Source organism: Poecilia mexicana, unplaced genomic scaffold, assembly GCF_051168715.1.
Source record: "Poecilia mexicana isolate PSO_F unplaced genomic scaffold, ASM5116871v1 scaffold_5, whole genome shotgun sequence".
Classification (NCBI taxonomy): domain Eukaryota; kingdom Metazoa; phylum Chordata; class Actinopteri; order Cyprinodontiformes; family Poeciliidae; genus Poecilia; species Poecilia mexicana.
Window position 1 is genome coordinate 26,456,146 of NW_028263374.1, and position 20,455 is coordinate 26,476,600.

The window sequence follows — 20,455 nt, forward strand, 5'->3', positions numbered from 1 at the left end:
AGTAACTCAGAGCATGATATGTCCACTATGTCCTTGTGGGGTTGGGTTAGGATCAGCAGCTGTCATTCATGTATGTTTAACCGCAATTGATGGACAAAGTTGGTTTTTCTGACTTTGTCCACTAGATGGCGACAAAGAAATTTTAGAATCCTAATAGAAGGTCTTTCTAATGTATTCAACAATAATGCACTCTGACACATGCAAAATATTCAGCTAATGATGGATTTGTATTTGATGCTACTCCTGGTGATAGGTCACAAGTTGCCTTTTGACACCTTGACAGTAAATCACCAATTATTTCAGAGAAGTGAATTAATTGCACATGATGCTGACGCAATCTCAGGGGCAGTAATTATTTTACCATGATCATATCTCTGATGCTTGGTGCCTCTTGGATCATGATGGTGACTCACAGTTGCACCATATGGCGATCAGATTATACCACAGTGTCCAATTTGCATGTGATGCACAGTAAAGACGGTTGAGGAGGATGGAGAGACGGTGACTGCGTAGGGATGATGGGATTTTCACTCCATTAAACCCACAGGACATAATATTAGCGTGGGTATATTTTCTCAGAGGTAATTACATGACAGAATCGAATGATCAGATGTTACATTGACAATGAAGCAGTTGAATAATTTTACACATTAAAATCGTGTCAGCAGTGTCAAGTAGAATCTATCTATCTATCTATCTATCTATCTATCTATCTATCTATCTATCTATCTATCTATCTATCTATCTATCTATCTATCTATCTATCTATCTATCTATCTATCTATCTATCTATCTATCTATCTATCTATCTATCTATCTATCTATATAAATAAATAAATAAATAAATAAATAAATAAATAAATAAATAAATAAATAAATAAAATGAGTAGGCAGTGATCTGATGTGTCCCGTGATTCACCCAAACTGGTCCTCAAACAGTGGGGTCGCTGTTTCTCTCCCACGCCACGGCAGAAAACAAAGGCGGCACAAACATGAGAAGCTTGGATGTCAGAGTGGGTGAACCCCAGCTGACCCGGCCTGCACAGATGACAAAGAGCTTTGGTAATGTGCCATATTGGCCTATAATGCAGGGAAATGGCTTAAATTGTTCACAGATTTCTATTTTTAATTTTTATTTTTTAGCACATATCTAATATATATCAAACTAGTCCCTTGGGGAAGGTCATTAGTAACAGAAAACTGTTTTTTGATTGAAATCAAATAAATCAAATAATATTTGATATAATTAGACATAAACAACAGAAAATGAAGCAAATATTCCCGAGAACCTGCTAACTGAAATGAGTTTAAAGCCATTGAAAGTGGATTTTCATTGGCTTTTACTTGTGAAAAAGAAAAAGCAATAAAAAATGTCTGGAAAATGAAATCTGCAACTGACAGTCTTGAAGAAAGATTCCTCCAGGGAATCTAGGATACAGAGTCATTCATGGTGTTGAGTCAAAAGGGACACACAAGTTATTTGATCTAAAGAGAACCATTCATGCAAAAGTCCGTAAGTCCAACTGTGTCATGAAACAATGTGCTATTCCTGAAAACAAAACTGTAAATGAGGGCAGCACAGCACAGCAACGTGACCTCGCATCATGAGGATTCAGGGAGAATGTAATTACTTCCTGATTCCACTTAGTCGCACAATGCAACTGCAAGTTTTTCTCAAGATATAACAGAATCAAACTTTCTCCCAATCATGACACTACACACCATCTGTACATCATTGACAGGAAATACAAGTTTTTTTCTGTAGTTTGTGCAGGAAAATCACTGTAAGCAGAAGAATGTAAATCTGACTGAACTGAATACTTCATTTGAAGATCATAAATGTATTCAAAGTTTTAGAGTAAACAGAGCTGTCTGGATGTAGACTTAGTATAAGAATAGACTTGGTGTCTGTCTGTGTGTAAAGTGAACACAGGACAAGACTATATTTTCATAATAAACAATGATATCAGCGACTCTTGAAGGACATTGTCGTCCTGCCTTTGCTTTATTTCCAATGATATAAATACAGTGCCTCACATTTTGTCACATTACAACCAAAAACTTAAAGGTATTTAATTTTGGTTTTATAGGATTATCCTAAGCAAAGTGCTGCATAATTGTGACATGGAAGGAATGTGATATATTAACCTTTACAATTAAACTAGTAAACACGTCTTACCTGTCAAACAAAAAGTTGTGGACAAGTTGAAAGTAAGGTTCTGTTATACAACAGCATCAAAACCTCAGACTATTCGGTGCATTGTCCAAATATGAAAATAGTATGGAAAACTGTAAACCTATGAAGAGATGAACATCCATGTAAACATACAGGCCAGGGATGGAAAGGATTGACCACAAGGGAAGCCAAGAAGTTCACGGTAACTCTGACGAAACTGCAGAAATCCACAGCACAGTTGGAAGAATGTCTTGACAGGACAAGCTATTTCAATTGAATTTCATTTAACAGAGTTTCTTAAACCCAAAGCGAAACTAAATTATGTTTCAACTTAAATTAGCCAAGTTTCTTCAAAGAGTCATTCAAAATGATGATGGCAGTGGCCAGGAACTTTTTCTGCATTGTCAGCCTTCTTTATCGGCTGGTTGAGTCACCGATGCAGTTTGACTCAAGAAAGTGGAAGATAGAATAAGGTGCTCTGAGACCAGAACTGAAAATTTGTCGCAAAATGGAAAAATGCTATGCATTGTGAAAAATGAACACTCCACATCATACTAAACCCACTGTACCATCCTTACTACCAAAATGTATTTATTCTTTTATTTCAAACATGATAGAAGTATAAATTCACACACATGAACATGGAATACAAAACACACTTATTTCCGTACCACAATAATCTTGACATGCTTGAAAAGAAGTAGGAAGGAGCAAGAAACTTATGAACTCCCACCCCATAAACTCATGCCATATTTTCAGATGGACCTTCATTATTAAATCCAAAAAATAAAAAATAAACATAGGCTAATTAATTTTCCGTTTTATCTGGGTTTACATATGTCTAAATATATACATTCATACAGCCATACCCACACACTCATATGTGTGAGCGTCAGTTTACATACATATTAATGCTATCATCTTGTGAAAATGACCTCCTTCTATTTCCTTTTAATTTGCATTAAATTTTAACTTTGGTTTAACTCCTCATTTAATTTGTTCCATAATTTTAAACCATGAATCAAAATACAAATACTGCCATCCTTACAGTGAAGCTGGTCACAGTTAATGGGAAGGCTGATTGAGCAAAACAAGGCAATACTGGAAGAAAACCTATAAGATGTCTACCAGTTATTTTCTTCCAGTCTGACTGTGTTCCAGTTTTAGAAAGACTATACTGTTAGAAATGTACTCTGATCACCTGCAAGTACAAAAATGGTGGTTCTATGCATGCATGCATGCCACAGTGATCAGATTTTTATTCATATTTTTTTCTTTTTTAACAAAAAAAATAACAGTGTATCAATTTCACAATTACGCAGCACATTGTTTATAAGAAAGAGGCATTACAACTTTTTGTTGTACATGTACAGCAAAAAGCTTAATCCCGTTTTAATATGTCTCTCAAGTCAACAATAACTCTTGTTACAAGAGTACAAATGAGAATCACTGATCAGAAATAGAATAAAAATAACAGATGCCACGTCTGTTACACCCCCTGATTCACACAGATTGTTATATAATTCGTGGATTTAGTCATAGCTGCAAACTAATTTTCATTGCAAATGAGGCCAGTTGAAAAAACAATAGATTACAGCAGAATTTCTCATTGACCAGGTCAACGTCAAACACTGATGTAACCCATGTGGAGGAACCGTTTGACGTTTTGCTTTGTTTTTTTTTGTTTTTTTTCTCAGGGTCCCTAATGGACCCTGATGGCCCCCTCCTCGAGAGCGCCCGCATCTCCATTGGGCGGTAGCAGCTTCCCAGGCAGCCTGAGCAGCTTGTGCGCATGTTTTCATATAGACTAACGGGGCAGGTCCTCATCATCATTGCATGGGGCTGATGTTCAGTGGTAAGACGCGACGGTTCGCAAAATAAAACAAAAACAAGACAAAGGCTTCTGATCGGACAAATCGGGCGACATCATGAGCAAAGTGCAAGGCGGGATGAAATGCGTGAAATATCTGCTCTTCGCCTTCAACTTCATCTTCTGGGTGAGTCCGCGATGGAAATGAATTTGCGTGGAGACGCTGTTGTTCATATTTAACACTCAGATGTGTGGGCATATTCTGATGTCTTGTGATTAACATACAATCACGAAAGCAGAAGATTTCCGTCGTTTTTAAGCGACATAATCATCTTTTCCGGTGACAAGAAACTGTTGGCGCCTTTGTGATCCACTTCGCCTCGCAGTGGTGTTTACATGTTCAATATTTATAACACGCCATATGCGTACCATTTGTTTATACTGTGTTTCAATGGGAGCCTGGTTTAAGAGTTTTAAAGAGTATTTCTGCAGATCGTTATTAAGCACCTGTTCAGTCCACATCCTTTCTGAGTCTGCACTACCTCCCTACTTCAACCCTTCTTAATACACATATTGATCTACTTTTCATTTTATTAATCTAATAGCGCTGAAGTAATATAGCAGCCTTGTTATGAATGATATATAAAGTGTGTTTAAATATTCATTTAGCAAAGACAATCTCTGTTATATTCAGAATGATTTATGTTGCATGTAAAGGACCCTGTCTATTCTACAGCACATACTGTTCATTAGAGCTGCACTATCTGCTATGTTTCCAACACATATCCCTTCTGACTTGGCCTTGTGTTGTGACTTTCCAATGCTGGGTTCAGTACAGAGCATTTTTAGGAGACATATTCACTTTGAAGAAGATGCTGCATCAGTTTGTTTTAGTTTGATCAGCTGCTTAGAGAAGGTTTAGATGGACCTTTGCCTACATGGTACTTGCTTTTCATACACTGTCTCATCATCTGACATAAATCAGCTGCTCTAGCCTGGCCTATGTGAAGAAGAAGAAGAAGAAGAAGAAGAAGAAGAAGAAGAAGAAGAAGAAGAAGAAGAAGTCAAGCCACAGTTAATTAGAAAAGCTGGCCTGATTTCACAAGCCACACCCAGGTGTAATTACTAATCTGCAGAATCAACATACCCGTTAAATAGCACGAAGTAGGGTAAAATAAAGAAACAAAGAAACAAATTGTGCTCCAATAATAATAAAAACAAAACTTCTAGAAAAGACAAGTAAAAAGTGACATCTATTGGTTTTTAAAGAGATTCTAATGCTTCTGGATTGCAGTGAACCACAGTAAGAGTCATTATCTACAAATTGATAAAACAACAGTGGTGAATGTTCCAAGATGTGGATGGCTAACCAAAATTACTCCAAGACAGCACTGACAACTATTCATTAGTCCACAAAGGAACCAGATTTTACTGGGCAGAAAATGCATTTCCTGGAGAATCCCCGGGGAGAACGACTGCTCTGTTTAAAGAACACAAAAGCCAGTCCCAAAATGATTATGGAGGTAGTCAAAGTCTGGACATCAAAATTCCTCCACAGACTCTTAACTTGCTGCTGCCAAGTGTGGCTATTAGGTTTAGGAGACAGTTACGTTACAGTATGTCACTTATGACCCTGTTTCTTTTTCTGTTTTATCAAATTATCATTGGCAGATATTACAGTAAAATTAGTTAGATAATCTAACATTTAAGAGTGACAAGAAAGCAAAAATATATATATTTTTTACAGTACTGAATATTTTTAGATTTTTTAAAATACATTGCAAAGAAAGAAAAAAAAGTTGCATGTGAAGGCTTGTTAAAGAGAATTTTGATTTTTTTTATGTTTTTCTCTTCTGTTCTTCAATTTCTTGTATCACAGCTCCAGTTTTTGCTAGCATCAGTTACATCTTCATTTGATTACACCCCTGGTATAAATTCACATAATCTTCTATTAGTTGTAAACTTAGAACCAGAGCTACTTTTCATTTCTTGCTCATTCAGAGAGGAAAATCAATGCAGATACAAAGGCAAATGCCAGTTTGGTTGTCAGCTGTGAGTACTGATGTTTTACTGTTAAATGATACACTATATATGAGTTTAAGAAGCAGCATTGATTCTGTGCTCTGTAAGATGATCTCTTGTCTCACCCCAAAACTGACAGCAGCCTCTTTGTTTTGGCCGTTTTGAGGCAGAAAGGAGAGCTCTTGTGGCTGGAGCCAAAAGAGGCGTACAGTGCGCTGTCATTTTGGGGTGCACAGCCAACATGCAGCCGATGCCAACGTGAGTTACATCACCAAGGCGCTGTGAGGCTGGCACAACCAGTGGCTGAAGTGCACCCTGGGAGACGGCCCCCTGATGTTCTTGTTCTAATAGTCCATGTAGACAAGTGAGATACTGCAGCAAGAATCTTCTTTTATTGATAATAACCATTAGGCAATCAGGTAGCACTTTATTAGGCTTCAAAAGATTAGGAAAAAAGAGGAGGCGTTATTTATTGATCACACATTTTGGTTGTCTTTTTAGGATCTTAGGGTTTTGGTTCATGTGGGGTTTGAGGAAAAAAAATAATTTTTTCAGGGTTTATTACAAGTCTGGCCATACCCAGAACAGGATTGACAATTCACAGCAAGCATTTACTTGAACTTTTTCTTTCAGTTTCTTTTAACAGAGCCAGAGTCGCTGTAGAGGTGAAACATCAACATTCCTGGCACATGCCTGTTTTGAATAAACAGAAAGAAAAACAGGCAGTGAGCATCAGAAACCATCTCACTGATGAGACAAGAGCAACAGCGCCACCTACTGAAGAATGCTAACTAACAAGATGATACAGTCTAAAAGAAGCAAACCATAAATTCATTTTAGGGGTTTGATCAGTCAGTGATCTGGTGATTTATTTTTATTATTTCAGTTTAACCTTCTGTGTCGATAACTACAACCCATAAATCCCCCATGTCAATATTTAATAAGCAAATATGAAAATAATATGGGAAAAACTTAATAAAGAACAAAGCCTACCCAAAAATATTAGGAGCATTCAAAATACTTACCTCTTTTAACAATTATGTAAAAAGTTAGTACTTTTTTTTATTATTGTAAAGGAAAGAATAAGGACAAAAAGGCTCAAAGTTTAACTATCAACTGCTAGAAATAAAAAAATAATTTTCAGAAATCTTTATTATTTAATGTCTTTTTGGTTCATTAAATGATTGTGATCGTTTTGCAGTTGTCGGGCCTGTTGGTGCTGGCTGTGGGACTGTGGCTGAGGTTTGACCCGAACACAGTGAAGCTCCTGACAGGCGATGGAGCTCCTGACACCTTCTTCATCGGTACGTTGACGTTTTTTGGTCTCCCTCTCTCACCGTACACAATCAAAACATTTTTCACCTTCAATGCATTAAGATGATATAATTTACGTTTGAAGAAGGCAGCATACTACATGTAGATCTTTTCAATTCGTGTTTCAATTTAGCACATAGCTGTGAACTTGATCATAAAGTATTTATATTTCTAACTTTAATATATTTAACATATAATAATAAAATGTGGACTTAAATGAAAGTGTAATGAATAGCAGCTTAAAGGGTGTTATTATTTTCAAAAGAAACTTTTAATCTGATGAAACCTAATGGGAATGGATATTCCAATTTATTGAATATTGCTGTTTTCATCACTGCAATTTAATCATCAGTTGCAAGCATTAGTAAAAAAAAAAATATGTTGAATTCAAGTCATTTAGATGGAAGATGGGTGCGGTTATTCATGCGGTCCATTAACCACTTACCACATATGTTGCTTCCTGTTAGATTTGAATCTACTGAAGCTGCTCTCATGAAAGAACACTGCTGGCTTCTGCGTGGTTGTTACATACATTTTTAGTTTAAAACATAAACATTTTACCTTAAAGAATACTAAGGCTTGTGGAAAATGAACGTACTGTGAAGCTTTCCTTTTTAAGTTTTTTATGGCATTTATTTAACAGTAGCTGTACAGGAAGAAGGGCAGAGAGAGAAGTGGAAGACATGCAGCAAATGGCCGAGGGCCGAGAATTGAAACCAAGAACAACTGTGTTGAGGACTGTAGCCTCTGTAAATAGTCCACCTGCTCCACCACTGAGCCATGCGGCGCCCCCGGAGCTTTTCTTTTTATCCTAAAATAAACCGAAAGGAACACCTCAAAGATAGCTTTTTACGCAGATCCAGAAGGATCTGCAGGGGAAAATAGCAGCAAAATCTGTGAATTTTGGAAACTACAAAATTGCTGAGTGAGAATGTTTATAAGTTATAAAGTAATGTGCCTTGCATTGCCTAACAGATTTGGATTGGTAGAATGAATGAATAAATGAACTGCTCAATGAGATCATTGGAAATGTTGGAAATGCAGCCCTGTTTCGGTTTTATTATCACATTAACTTGGTGACACTTTGTAGTCGGCTGGCTTTTTGAATACTGAATGAGTTGTTTATTTCTTTTTGCATAACTCCCACTAAACACACAGCAGATTATTAAGACATACAGTAGAGAAGACAAGCAGCCTCAGTGTTCAGTCCTCAATACAACAGGCTCTCTATTTCTTGTTCTGTGTAGGAGCGCACACTTTGAAAGAAGCCTGTTCTTGTTGCTCCCGTTTAGAGCATGACCTAAAATGGTGACTTCACTTCATCAACTCCCTGCTGTCCTGTCATGGAACCAGTTCCTCCCTCAGGACCAGAGGATTAGGTTGGGTGTGTTAGATGGAAACTCTCCGATTGTCTCTTTTTTTTTTTCTTTTTACCATCATATCTTGGTGCACAGAAATTTAAAAATGTTGCACACTAAAAGCTGTGGAAATTTATGCAAAGCCAGGGTGAGATATCTTTACAATTTGGTTACATGCAAATATCCAAACACCTGTCAGTTAAATATATTCTTACTTTACCACCATGTTTCACCTGCAGCAACAAAATGTTTCCTATCATTGCACAGTAACTTTTGCTGAATTATTCCTAACTGATGGCCTGATTGGTTGCTCATTAGGACCTTATAATGGATAAAAACAAAAAGATCTTCCAAGAACTTTCTAATCTTACTCTTTCAAAATATACACATGAAATTGGTTGCTATACAGGATCTTCTATGAAAACTTTGCACAGAAGATCCCTCACCTCAGAACATTCAAAATAACACAAGGATGAAAAGATCTGATTCATCGTGATAAATCAATTATTGAAATATTCAGCTAATTTAGTAATCAATAAATTATTAATTACAGTTAATAATAAGGCCGTGTGCTATAAGAACAGAACAGTAATTGAGCCAAAACTGTATAAAACATATACATCTTGCATTGAAGACTAAAAACAAACCTTTGTCTGAAAGTGGCATAGTTTTAGCTTCACCTGTTTTAGTTTAGTTGCATCTTTTATTACAAATGATACAATAGAGGAATGTTATGTTATTGCATTTTAAGCAATAACATAACATAATAGCATATCATCTCAGTAGCCTCATTAGAAATAAATATATTGAAAATAATAGATATTTCTGGTGCCACTTTGAGGTTTACATAAATGTAACAAAATTAGGAAGTTTAATTACATATTTTTTATATTTTTTCCTGTACATGAGAATCAGAAAACTTGTTATTAAGGTTGATAATGTAGAAAAATATCCCTGTTTAGATTCCTGGAAGAACAACTTGTTGATAAACCGTTCTGTCAGCAAGCCAATATTGCTCTGTGGAACCCTTCCTCTTGGAGGAATAATATTAGTAACAGCTCATGTTCCACCTACATATGATGATTTAAAGCTTTAAAAATCTGAAGTAGCCTCAGCGAATGAGTAGGAGCATAATTACCGGAGGCAGCTCAGCATCTCCGATGAGTTAGTGTGTGCAGCGTAAATCTGATTTACTCTTCTCATTTTATGAAATTAGATTCAGGCTGAATGACACCTGGAGCAATTTGGGCATCTGTTTATTTGCAACACGGTGCCAAGGATCAGTCACAACAAAAGGAATGCCATCGTAAAGTTCCTGAAAAGAATAGTAAGGCATCACTAGCAACAACTCACCTCAGGGACAGAGAGCAAACACAGCGCTACCTTAATAAGACAAAAGAACAGCATTCCCTGTGGATGATTCACTTGCCTTACTGTCACCTCCGCACTTTCCAGTGTGTACAGAACCATTGCGTGTGTATATAAGATAGGGACAGAGTTTAACTAAGAGATAATGCAGATGTTTACACTTACTAATGCCTGTTTCTGCCTCATACCTGCTTTAAAAACCACCAGGCCTGCTTGGTCTGTGTCTGCAAAATGTCACTGGTTTCACTAACAGAAAGTTCTATAAAAGAACAAGTGTTAAATGACTGACTGATGGAAAATGTGTTGACACCTTTTATATACAGTGGAAGCTTTTTTGGCCCAACATATTTTCCATTGCAGATATGTTGGGTCAGAAAATTTGCTTTGAATCCGTTCGTACCGCGCTTCGGCTCCCTGCAGGTCAGCAATCTACTTGCTCGTATTTCCCTGCGCTTTTGTTCGACAACAGGAAAACAACAGCTTGCATTGGGCCCATGTGACTTAATTATATTGCTGCAGTGATTAGACTCTAACCACGGACCTCGGGGAGCAGCCTGGTGTATGGTTGCAGCGTAGAGGAGGACTCAGTAGTGAAGGCTGGGAGCAGGGGAGCAGACAGAGGAGGTGACGTCAACCAGACGGGAGACAGGCAGAGATGGTCGTGGTTTCCAGCATTTGAGCCATCCAAAATTTGATTTGCAGCTTTACAAGACGGATCGTGTCTGTTCCACTGCTTCAGTTTCCAAGAACACGGAAGAACAAAGCCTACAGCTGAAAACAGCACCAAAATAACACAGTGGAAACTCGCTCAAACCAGTTTTGCTTTTAATTTAGCAGCATCAACAACTGGGAAGATATTATGTCTATATTTGGAGGTGCCAAAACCAGATCATTTTAGGGGAATTGTCTCAACATCTTCTCATCTGAAAAAAATCCATTTTACTTTAGATTTTAGATACATTATTTACACTGTAGAGGCAGCGTGTCAAAACCATTTACAAACACCCATATCCTAAAAATAATCTCTTTGAAAGGAGCAATCAAGCTGGCAGCCAGCACTTATCTCCATAGAAAGCTGTGAAACTCGGTGTGGGAGAAGGCTGATAATCCAACTGTGAGGGGTGGGAGGCGGCTCTGAAGTTTTGATTTGGTAAAGAAGTTTCCACCTACATGTTTCTGCTGTTACCCAAACACAACAAACAGTCTTTTTATAAACCTACCCAAAGACATGAAGGCACGTTGGATCATGCTGCCACCGTCAGGTGAAGCTGTGAACTGCAGGAAAATGATCGTCGTCCCTCAAATGTTTAGATTTTCTGAGAAAACTTAAACACTGAATAATCATAATCAACCCTTCTGTGTCTTTCTGCAGCTGTTTACATCCTTCTTGGTGCAGGAGGCCTGATGATGGTCGTCGGGTTCTTCGGTTGTTTTGGAGCCATACGGGAGTCTCAGTGTCTTCTTGCATCGGTGAGTTCAAGTGCCTAAAACTAAACTTGTGTTGCTGTAATGCAAAACTTTATCTTATTTTTTTCTTGCTGAAAATCTTAGAACTCGTAATCCTTCACTTTACATTTCTATGGAGATTAATACGAATTTCTAGTTACTTGTCTTATATTTTAGCTAGGTCATGGTTTCTTTTACTTATTGAAAATGTTTTGAAATAATTTTTGAATTTAAAAGAAGCTATTGGTGAACTAATTTAACAACTTTACTGATGATTAATTTAAAAAAACACTCAGAGATTGTCTATATTTAAATCATAAGTTGTACTGTAAATGATCACTGAGATTAGATAATGTGAAAAATAAACACATAAATAAAAATATTTGCAACAATAAGCCTTCTTTGCCACTTCTGCAGTTCTTTGCCTGTCTTCTGATAATCTTTGGAGCAGAGATCACTGCCGGTGTGTTTGGATTCTTGAACAAAGAACAGGTGAAATAATTGATTACTGTTTAAAGAAAAAATTAAGTGGTTAACTCAGTTTGTCAAAACCCCAGGAGTTACTCACGCCTTTTTTATTATTTTATTATAGATTGCTGAGGAAATCCAGAAGTTTTATAGCGACTCCATTGCTGATAATAACGTTAATGGCACTGCCATAGCACTAATTTATCACAAAACTGTGAGTACAGCGTAGCTTTTGTCTCATTGCATCCTTAGACACTGAAACACTGACATAACCATATTTATTTACCTTTTGCATGACCAGCTGAATTGCTGTGGAGGTGCCAGTATGGAGAAAAATCCAGAATTATGCCCAGACCAAACAGAGGAAACGGTAAGATAATTGTAACACTTCTTAGCCACATGGTGGCAGTATAGGACTGATTCTGATTGGCCACTTCAGATTCATCCACCAATGCATCCATTTTCGTACACCCTTGTCACTCGTGGGGTTGGGAGGGGTGCCGGTGCCTTTCTCCAGCGAGGCGTTTCGGGCGAGAGGTGGGGTCACCCTGGGCAGGTCGCCAGTCCATTGCAGCACTTCAGATTCTTATCTGTTAAACCTTTCCTTTCTTTGACTCTTTAGGACTGTCATACTGCAATATTAAACTTCTTCGATGAAAAGCTGCTCATCATTGGATATATAGGGATTGGCATCGCTGGAGTAATGGTGAGAATTTGGAAAACTTTCACCTTCAACTCTGATCTTTTACAATGTTTGAATATCTGTCTAAAGGTGCTGGCTTGTGATTTTCACACAGTAATGAATTAGGGGTTTCATCTTGTTTATGTCTCTTTTCAGATTATTGGAATGATCTTCAGCATGGTCCTGTGTTGTGCGATCAGGAACAGCAGAGAAGTTATATAGTTGGGGTTATGACTCCCTCACACACCCACCCACTCACACAACAACCGGACCCCCTCACATGCGTACGACCCTTTATAATCATTGTATCCGTATGGGTAGAGCAGCACCACGGTTGCATGTCTGTGACACTCCTTTTAGATCAGACTGGAGAGGTGGGGAGGTTAACTGCACAGACTGCATTCAACACGACACGCTGGATCATTTCAAAGCTTTTCCCCGTGGCTTTACCAGCCCAGAAACACTGATTTAATGCTCTGTTCTTTCCCATTCTTAATGCTTTGCTTTTTAGCATGACGTTGTGACATTCCCTGCTATTAACATGTTTTTGTTAGATGGTGCTCTGCAGAGTTTGTCATACTGCACTGTAGCTACAACACAATACACAAGGCCTTCTATGACACAAGAATGTTTGTGATGGAGGAGTATTGCTGTAAATATGGACTATTTTACACGTTTGCAGTCAACACTATTTATCCGGTCCATCTGTTTGCGTCTTCGGGCCTGATTTTCATCAAAGTTTGTGTGGTTAGGAGTTTTGAGGACTAGCCTACCTTTGCAGAGTGAGTTTCCATGGTGTGCCTATTTGAGCCGTTTAAGTAATAGTCAAATCTGCAACTACAGAATAACGTGTGTAATTTTTCATATATTTAACATGTACATAACTGTGCTTGTTCTCTGCCTCCACTTTCAAGTATTTCTACTGTAAAGCACGCATGAAAACTCAAATTGTTAGGGAGGTCTGATGAAGAACCGCTTCTTTTGTAAATCTACAAATTTTTCTGAGGTCAGTAATGTTTAGTGCTGAGCTCTTCTTGAGCACATTTAAACTGTAACAGTAAGCTAGTTTGCATTTTGTGGACATTTCTGTGGATGTAAATTTTGTGTGCCAATAAGATGTGAAATAGAAAATAATACAGTTTGTTGTTCTGTTAATGATAATAAAACATACTGGGTGCTCGTATCGAGTCGTCTTGTGGTTCATGCTGTTCTGGATTCAAAAGCTTGTTCAGTTCAGCCAAAACAGAACGAGCCAGTCTGACTGCAAGATAATAGCTACAATCACAGCAACAGTTAAACCATTTAAATCAACTGAAAATGTGACAAACCTATTTAATCTTACCATCACATGGAGACTTGGGTGGCATATTAGTTATAATACTGTCAAGTCTCTAGGACAACCATTAGACAATGCCAGATTGTTGAAGGTTTTCCAACACCAATAAAAACGCAGTCGGTCTGATAAATGCTGGTGGCGCTCCAAATGGAAAGGTATGTTCTAGTCAGATAAGAGTAAAATTTAGTTTTTCAAACACTCCAGTTAGGCTTGGCGTTAAAGGATTTTATTTTCCAATGTTCTTGTTAATATTAATTTCATCAAGAATACTGTTAATTCCAGTACATTTTAAAGTCTTCCATTGCAATATTTACCCAAAGCAACAGTTCACCAGAAAAATGAAACCTTCTTGGGCAGGCTGAAGAGACCCAAAACAGCCAGCCAAAAAGTATTGTTACCGTTTATACTCCAACCTTATGTCTTCTAGAAGAAGCGTTGAAAAGGTATATAAATATAAAAAGCAGGGGTGCTAATCACTTAGGCACCAGCAATGAAGGATCAATCCAACTTAAATACACAAAAAGTGAGTTTATTTTTTTTATTCAAGAAAAAAAAAAAGAAAAAACTCTAAGGGTTGCTGTAAGGACACTTTTACACCAAATAAAAATATCTGCATAAGAAAAAAAGTGCACCATGCAACCAAAGTGAATGAAAAGAAAATTTTAATGGATATAATGTGTAAAAAAGTCATCACAGTGACAGTATGCAACAGTCATCTCTCACAGTATTATTGTTAAATTCAAGTGAATAATGCTGCCTCCAAGAACCCAATTAATAAATTTCTGCTCTACTGCAACATAATCCAGTGATATTTAGAATAATATAAATGTAAAGGTCTAAAAGGGTGATTATGTACACAAACGCAATATATATAATAGCAAGTTTTGTAAAGGACATGCAAACAATAACAGGGTTTTGTATGAGGACGCTTTTTACGGTTTGGTAACCTTCATGGTCCCACACCAGTAGGAAGGCTCAAGATCAATCCAATAAAACAACTAAATATTAAAATAGCAGAATACAAAACACATTTACAGAATTAAAGTGTAAACTGGGCCCCATATATTTAGCCATCACAAATCTTCTAAGTGGAAGGCTTAGTATGATGAGACATAAATGGAAACTGTAGGGGAAAATGTATATAAAATGAAAAGAACTTGTTAATAATAATAATAACTTTTTTTAAAAACTGAAATACTAAACACAAAACTAGGTCTGAGTGAGTTCCTCTCCCTCATAGAGGGAATCCAGACATGAATGTTTTGGGACTAGGATACAAGAACACTGTAATTCTGAGTCCACCACCTTAAAAAGGTCAACAGATTCAAGTGCAAATGATGGGCTCAGTTGGTTTCAAAGTCACAAAAGTGTGCAAAGTGCGACACAGCTGTCAAACTATAAAGATGATTTCTGTTTTTTGCTGTAAACTGATTGTAGCTGCCAGTAGTTGCGTCAGGCCCAGTGTGTAGATGGCCTGCTGATGCAGCTCAGACAGACAGGAAACTTGGAGAATAGTTGTCCAGGATATATTCACCAACACCAACAAAATACATGACCTGTGCAATTCCAAACAGAGGTGCAATGACCAGAGCACGGCAGCCTGCCCCCTTCAGAAAGGCAGACGGCCCCTCCTTCCTCATAATTTTACTGTCAAAACAGAAGGATGGGTATTTTTAGAGCCACGTATGACAGGGTAAGTATGCATCAGTAGATGGTGTGGAAAGAATGTGCCATCTTACCTCACACAATCCATAACTCCGTTGTAGCTCTCCTCAACTGCTCCTTTGTTGAGGGACTGCAGTCTGGTCTTCACCACTGTACAGAGAAAGAACATTCTTTAAGACTTGTTGCTACTGGTACTTGATGACAAATGGATAAAACGAAACCTACCATCACAAGGGTTGACTGCAACCGCAGCAGTAGATCCTGCAACACACCCTGACAGGAAGGCCCAGTAGTAGGGCGATGACTCTGCGGGGCTGGGTTTGCCCAGTCGGTTCAGGTTGGCAAACAATGGGAAGTAAACAATAGAAAAGGGTACATCCCTGAAAGAAATAAAACAAAATCTTCATTAGTAAATATTAATCTTTCGATTTTTTTTTCTCTTATATGGAGTGGGGGGGGTGGGGGGAAGCCTTTTTTGAATAAAAATGAGCTTCACCTCATGAGTGTTGCCCCCAGGCCCTTGTACAGGCCCTGGATGCCCTGTTTTTGCAGGAGTTCCTTCGCAATCTGCGTTGCCGACACGGCTCTTGTTGCAGACATCACAGGGCCCGAGTTGTACGAGCGACTCAGCACCGTGTTTGTCACCGCCAGCTTTGTGGGAGACATCATCACTGGTTTCTGTTGTTGGGCCGCTTCAACAAAAAAAAAAAAAAAAAAATATGTATACATTAGAAACGTTAAAAATTAGGTTGTAGGATGAAGTACCTTCTCCGTTACTCAATGGTTTTCTTACCAATTCTGCCCGCATCCTGCAGCTGGATTTTGAGCATTTCCATGGGGGTAGTAACAATGACTTGGCACATGCCTGCACCACACCCTGCTAGCATTTCTTTGAATACTGTTAAGCCTTTTCTGTTAGCAGAAAACAATGAGTCAGACATAAGTCGTGCCATTAAATTTCTGACAGACACTAGACAAATGCACTCACCCGTCCTTGGAAAGGTGATGGCGGAAGAGGTCATTAGCTGCCAGCTTGATGGCCTTCTCAGGGGTAACCAAAGTCAAGTTTACTGCTGCCCCTAAGGAACAAACAAATTCACAATTAGCATCGATGTCACAATCTAGTTTCCAATGACAGAGAAACATTTGCCTGTCAATGTTTTTATATCATCATAAAATAGAACTCAACTTAAAGCTGCTTCAATAACTCTGGCAAAGCACATCATCTCATGAAACATTACACTTAAGCATTGTTTTAAAGGCAAGACGACAGAAAAGGAATGGTGGGGAATGAAACAAGGTTGAAGTCTAAAATTCAAACACGTTTTTCTTTTTAAAATGAGTCAAGTAAAGTGTCTAAACATGTTAATGACAATACAGAAATTTAATCAAAAGTTGTTAGTGACAAGACAGGTTGACTTTAAGACTACACATATTTCAGACTTTGGACAAACTTGCAAAGTTATCTGTTGTACTATGTTGTATTAAAACATTGAAAAAAATAAAATAGTTCAGACCAGATTAATTTGCAAGATCTAACAAAGACTGTATTGTTATAGTCAAGGAAAGAACAAGTAATGACAGGTTGACAGGACAGTGAAGAGACAACCAAGTAGTTAATGACAGGAAGTCAAATTACAGAACAGATGGCAAAACATAAAACTTGAGCCTATAGTTTTAAGTAGAAGCAATATTGTAAGAACCATTAATATTTGCCTCCAGCGTGGCTGCGCCTTATCGGCTAGCCTTCAATATCCCAGGGGGACCCAAGTCTGTAATATGGAAAAACACAGATGCAAACAGCATTCCTCACAAGAGCAAACGCCTAGCCTAATGGTCTCCATTTTCTTTGCAGATTTAAACATTAAAAAAAAGGAAAAAAAAAAAAAAAAAAAAAAAAAACAGTGTGTAGTACCGTGTTTAACAGCATCAGTAAATTGGAATTGGTCTTGACATTTACTTTGATTTTATTTCAAAAACCAAAAATAAAACTACTGCACAACAACTTGACACTGAGTTTACCATTTTCCTAAAATTAATCCTATAAAAATTGAACTTCCACATGTGCTAACTTAAAGCTTCTTAATAATCAGATGTATAATCTTACCTCTGTACATTCCAAAGTATCCCTCCGATCGAATAGTTTTGACAAGGCAGTCCATCCTTCATTAAACAAAAACAAAAAAACATTACATAAACTTTCTGCACAAGGTAACAGAATATTCTAGAATATTCGGTTGGGCTGTAAAATTCCACCCAAATGAGCTAAAGCCACTTCCTCAAAAAAAAAAACAAAACAAAAAAAACAGGAGGCGTTAACAATGCACAGCTGTCACAATCCATCAGGTCAGGACACAGTGACTCCGATTCCATCCATGCGTCATTGTGGAATTAGAGAGGATAGCACCAGATTAACACAGACGTAGTAGATGTAATGCCCCGAAACCACACATCCATGTTGTGTAGATTGTAGCTATAAATACTTACATGCTCTTGTAGACTTGCTGCCCACTTCTCTGGTTCTGTAACCTGGTCTTAGCCAAGTCAACGGGGAAGACACACGTAACCCCAACAATACCGGCAATACCGCCATTAATGAGTTTGGCAGGTAGGCTGAAGGGTAACAGAGAAACCTGTTTTACTAAAGCCTGAACACATTACCCATTTAAAATAATCCAAATAAAAAAATATCAAAAAGTAAAACTCTAAGATTACTTTTATAGATAATTCTGTTGAGGTCAATATTATGAGGAGCAGGAAATCAGTTAATGAAACTTACCTAATCTGCTGCTGAGACATGCTGGCTCTTATATGTCACAAGTGAAGATAGAAAATGGAGAGATGTAGAATCAAGTGCTTGCAGTTAAGCTGGTAAGTGGTGTCCTGGAGAGATAAAACCAAAAAGTGAACAGAATCCTGAGTAGCCACAGACTTTTAAACGCTGAACTTATCCCACCCACCCAGAGCTGCAGGTTTAAACTTATCTGTATGCCTCAGAGTCACATGGTTGTGATGTACCCACTCACCACAACGTCTATTTACATTCCGGAACGCCTTAAAAGGGCATTCCCGCCTTCTATAGAAATTTTACAGAAATGTACTGGCTAAAAGTTAGATAACTGGAGATCTAAAACACGTTTCTTCGTAAGGAAAGTGTCTACATATAGTACATATCTAAATTAGTAGGACAAGTTTACTTCATAATTTCAATAACTGAATTCCTTCTCCAGCATTAGATTATGATAAAAAAAATTGACAGCAAATAATTTTCTTACTTCAGGACAAGTAAAACGTGTCATGGTCGCAAACAATACTAACCAATTCTAAGACCTTATGGCGTTTGCTGCTTGATATAAAGAACAGCAACGTAAAGCATTCATTCAAACCATCACAGCCCGCAAAACTAAATAAAACAGCTAAGAACTCAAATTCGATGATTTAAAATAGATTATTTATTCACTAAAACGTAAATGTAACAAGGTACTTACCAAATAATTGTCTTATGCAGCTTTAAGAAGAGTTAAGTCGTTAAAAGTGTATTTCGCTTTCAACCACTTTTCACCTCCGTTTTATAGCAATGAATAGACCGACTGGAAATTTCCACTGGTCTTATGGTGGCAAAGACTGTTACAGCATACGCCTTAATGACAACCAATCAGAGTGAAGATGTTTCCATAAGAACCAATCAGAGTTCAGATATCGCTCCTCTTTTCGTCCCCGTTGGCCGATCGATCCGTCAGTTAAAATGTTAGAACGAGTGAGTGACTGGCTGGAACGAGGCAGATGGCGGGGGTTGAATGTAAAAAGAATCTTTTGTTTAAAAAGCTCAAAATTTAATTTAAAATTAAAATGCATGAATAGAAAAGCTTGGGGTAGACTCTCAAAATATATTTTTCATTCTTAACATACACGGCTAATTTAAGATGAACTACTAAATTTGTCATGGCTAAAGACCCCTGAGGCGTGGGTGTTGATGGATTCACAAAAGGGAACTAGATCTTTCTGTTCTCTATTCTATTCTATTATACTCTGCATCAGTTTATAGTTTTACAAATATACTTCTTTTAAGCAAAACATGTTTGTTTAAAGAACTCAAATTTTAAATTTGTGTAGCTATGCAAAATAAAACTGATGGAAGCACCATTTGTTTTCAGATAAATGTATTAATTCATTGATTGTTTTAAGGGTTGTCTCCATGCTAACAAAGTTGTCATTCCTTCAAGAATAGTAATAGTAGTATAATAGGCTTATTTTAACAAGACTATATACTCTTGTCCTGCTTCCTTTTCACTATTCAGCTTTCAGTATAAATGAGAAAGATAGACATCTGATTTAATGCATATGAGGTATTTATATTTTATATCTTTAAACAAATTTGGTGCTTTTGATAGATTACTTTTATTTGAAAATTCCAGTACTGATTATTTTAATATAATGTACTAATCTATATCCTTCCCTTCTTTTGCACTCTGCCAGAATGATTAAAAAAGTATATTTCCTCATAGGTGCTGAAATGTAGCTCTTAAGTATTGAGGATGTTGTTGCAGGTTTAGAATATTACAAAAAATCGTCTTTATACTCAGTATATAAATAAATACTGCTAGAACACTGATAATATCTCCACATTAAAATAATATGAATACCATGTATCTTGCAGATATGACCTGTGTTTGGCAATCTGGTAAATTCTTCTAGAAAAGTTTCTCTTTTAGGTTAATGGAGACAGTTTGGAATATTACAAGCTGAATGCTAAACACGGGAGGATTGTTCTGGAAAGGTTTGAAAAATTTTACCAGGAACTGGTTCTACG

The 20,455-nt window shown here is 37.3% G+C and overlaps 2 protein-coding genes across 3 annotated transcripts; one reads left to right on the plus strand and one right to left on the minus strand.

Moving 5' to 3' along the window:
• The first annotated feature begins 3,959 nt into the window (after positions 1-3,959).
• Positions 3,960-13,827, plus strand: tspan2a (tetraspanin 2a). The gene is made up of 8 exons (XM_014992371.2): positions 3,960-4,173; positions 7,210-7,312; positions 11,421-11,518; positions 11,912-11,986; positions 12,087-12,176; positions 12,264-12,332; positions 12,585-12,668; positions 12,801-13,827. The coding sequence occupies exons 1-8, from the start codon at positions 4,105-4,107 to the stop codon at positions 12,864-12,866; spliced, it is 654 nt and encodes a 217-aa protein (XP_014847857.1). The 5' UTR covers positions 3,960-4,104; the 3' UTR covers positions 12,867-13,827.
• A 798-nt stretch (positions 13,828-14,625) lies between these two features.
• Positions 14,626-19,271, minus strand: slc25a55a (solute carrier family 25 member 55a). 2 transcript variants are annotated; one of them, XM_014992368.2, is made up of 10 exons: positions 19,134-19,271; positions 18,425-18,528; positions 18,133-18,258; positions 17,753-17,808; positions 16,634-16,724; positions 16,439-16,557; positions 16,142-16,337; positions 15,871-16,025; positions 15,720-15,795; positions 14,626-15,627 (listed from the first exon to the last, which is right to left on the minus strand). In XM_014992368.2, exons 2-10 carry the CDS (start codon positions 18,442-18,444, stop codon positions 15,468-15,470), a joined length of 999 nt encoding a protein of 332 aa, XP_014847854.2. In that variant the 5' UTR covers positions 18,445-18,528; positions 19,134-19,271; the 3' UTR covers positions 14,626-15,467. The 2 variants fall into 2 exon arrangements, with proteins under 2 accessions (XP_014847854.2, XP_014847856.2); XM_014992370.2 differs by lacking the exons at positions 18,425-18,528; positions 19,134-19,271 and having other exon boundaries at positions 16,634-17,417; positions 18,133-18,218.
• Positions 19,272-20,455: the final 1,184 nt, after the last annotated feature.

What these genes read in the sequence shown, in the direction of transcription:
- tspan2a (XM_014992371.2), top strand. Translation starts at nt 4,105, where the DNA reads ATGAGCAAAGTGCAAGGCGGGATGAAATGCGTGAAATATCTGCTCTTC. An exon ending in CCTTCAACTTCATCTTCTGG is followed by an intron (nt 4,174 to 7,209) that starts GTGAGTCCGCGA and finishes ATCGTTTTGCAG; the next exon opens with TTGTCGGGCCTGTTGGTGCT. An exon ending in CTCAGTGTCTTCTTGCATCG is followed by an intron (nt 11,519 to 11,911) that starts GTGAGTTCAAGT and finishes CCACTTCTGCAG; the next exon opens with TTCTTTGCCTGTCTTCTGAT.
- slc25a55a (XM_014992368.2), bottom strand. Translation starts at nt 18,444, where the DNA reads ATGTCTCAGCAGCAGATTAG. An exon ending in CAGCAAGTCTACAAGAGCAT is followed by an intron (nt 17,809 to 18,132) that starts GTAAGTATTTAT and finishes TGTTTAATGAAG; the next exon opens with GATGGACTGCCTTGTCAAAA. An exon ending in GGAGTTATGGATTGTGTGAG is followed by an intron (nt 15,628 to 15,719) that starts GTAAGATGGCAC and finishes CTGTTTTGACAG; the next exon opens with TAAAATTATGAGGAAGGAGG.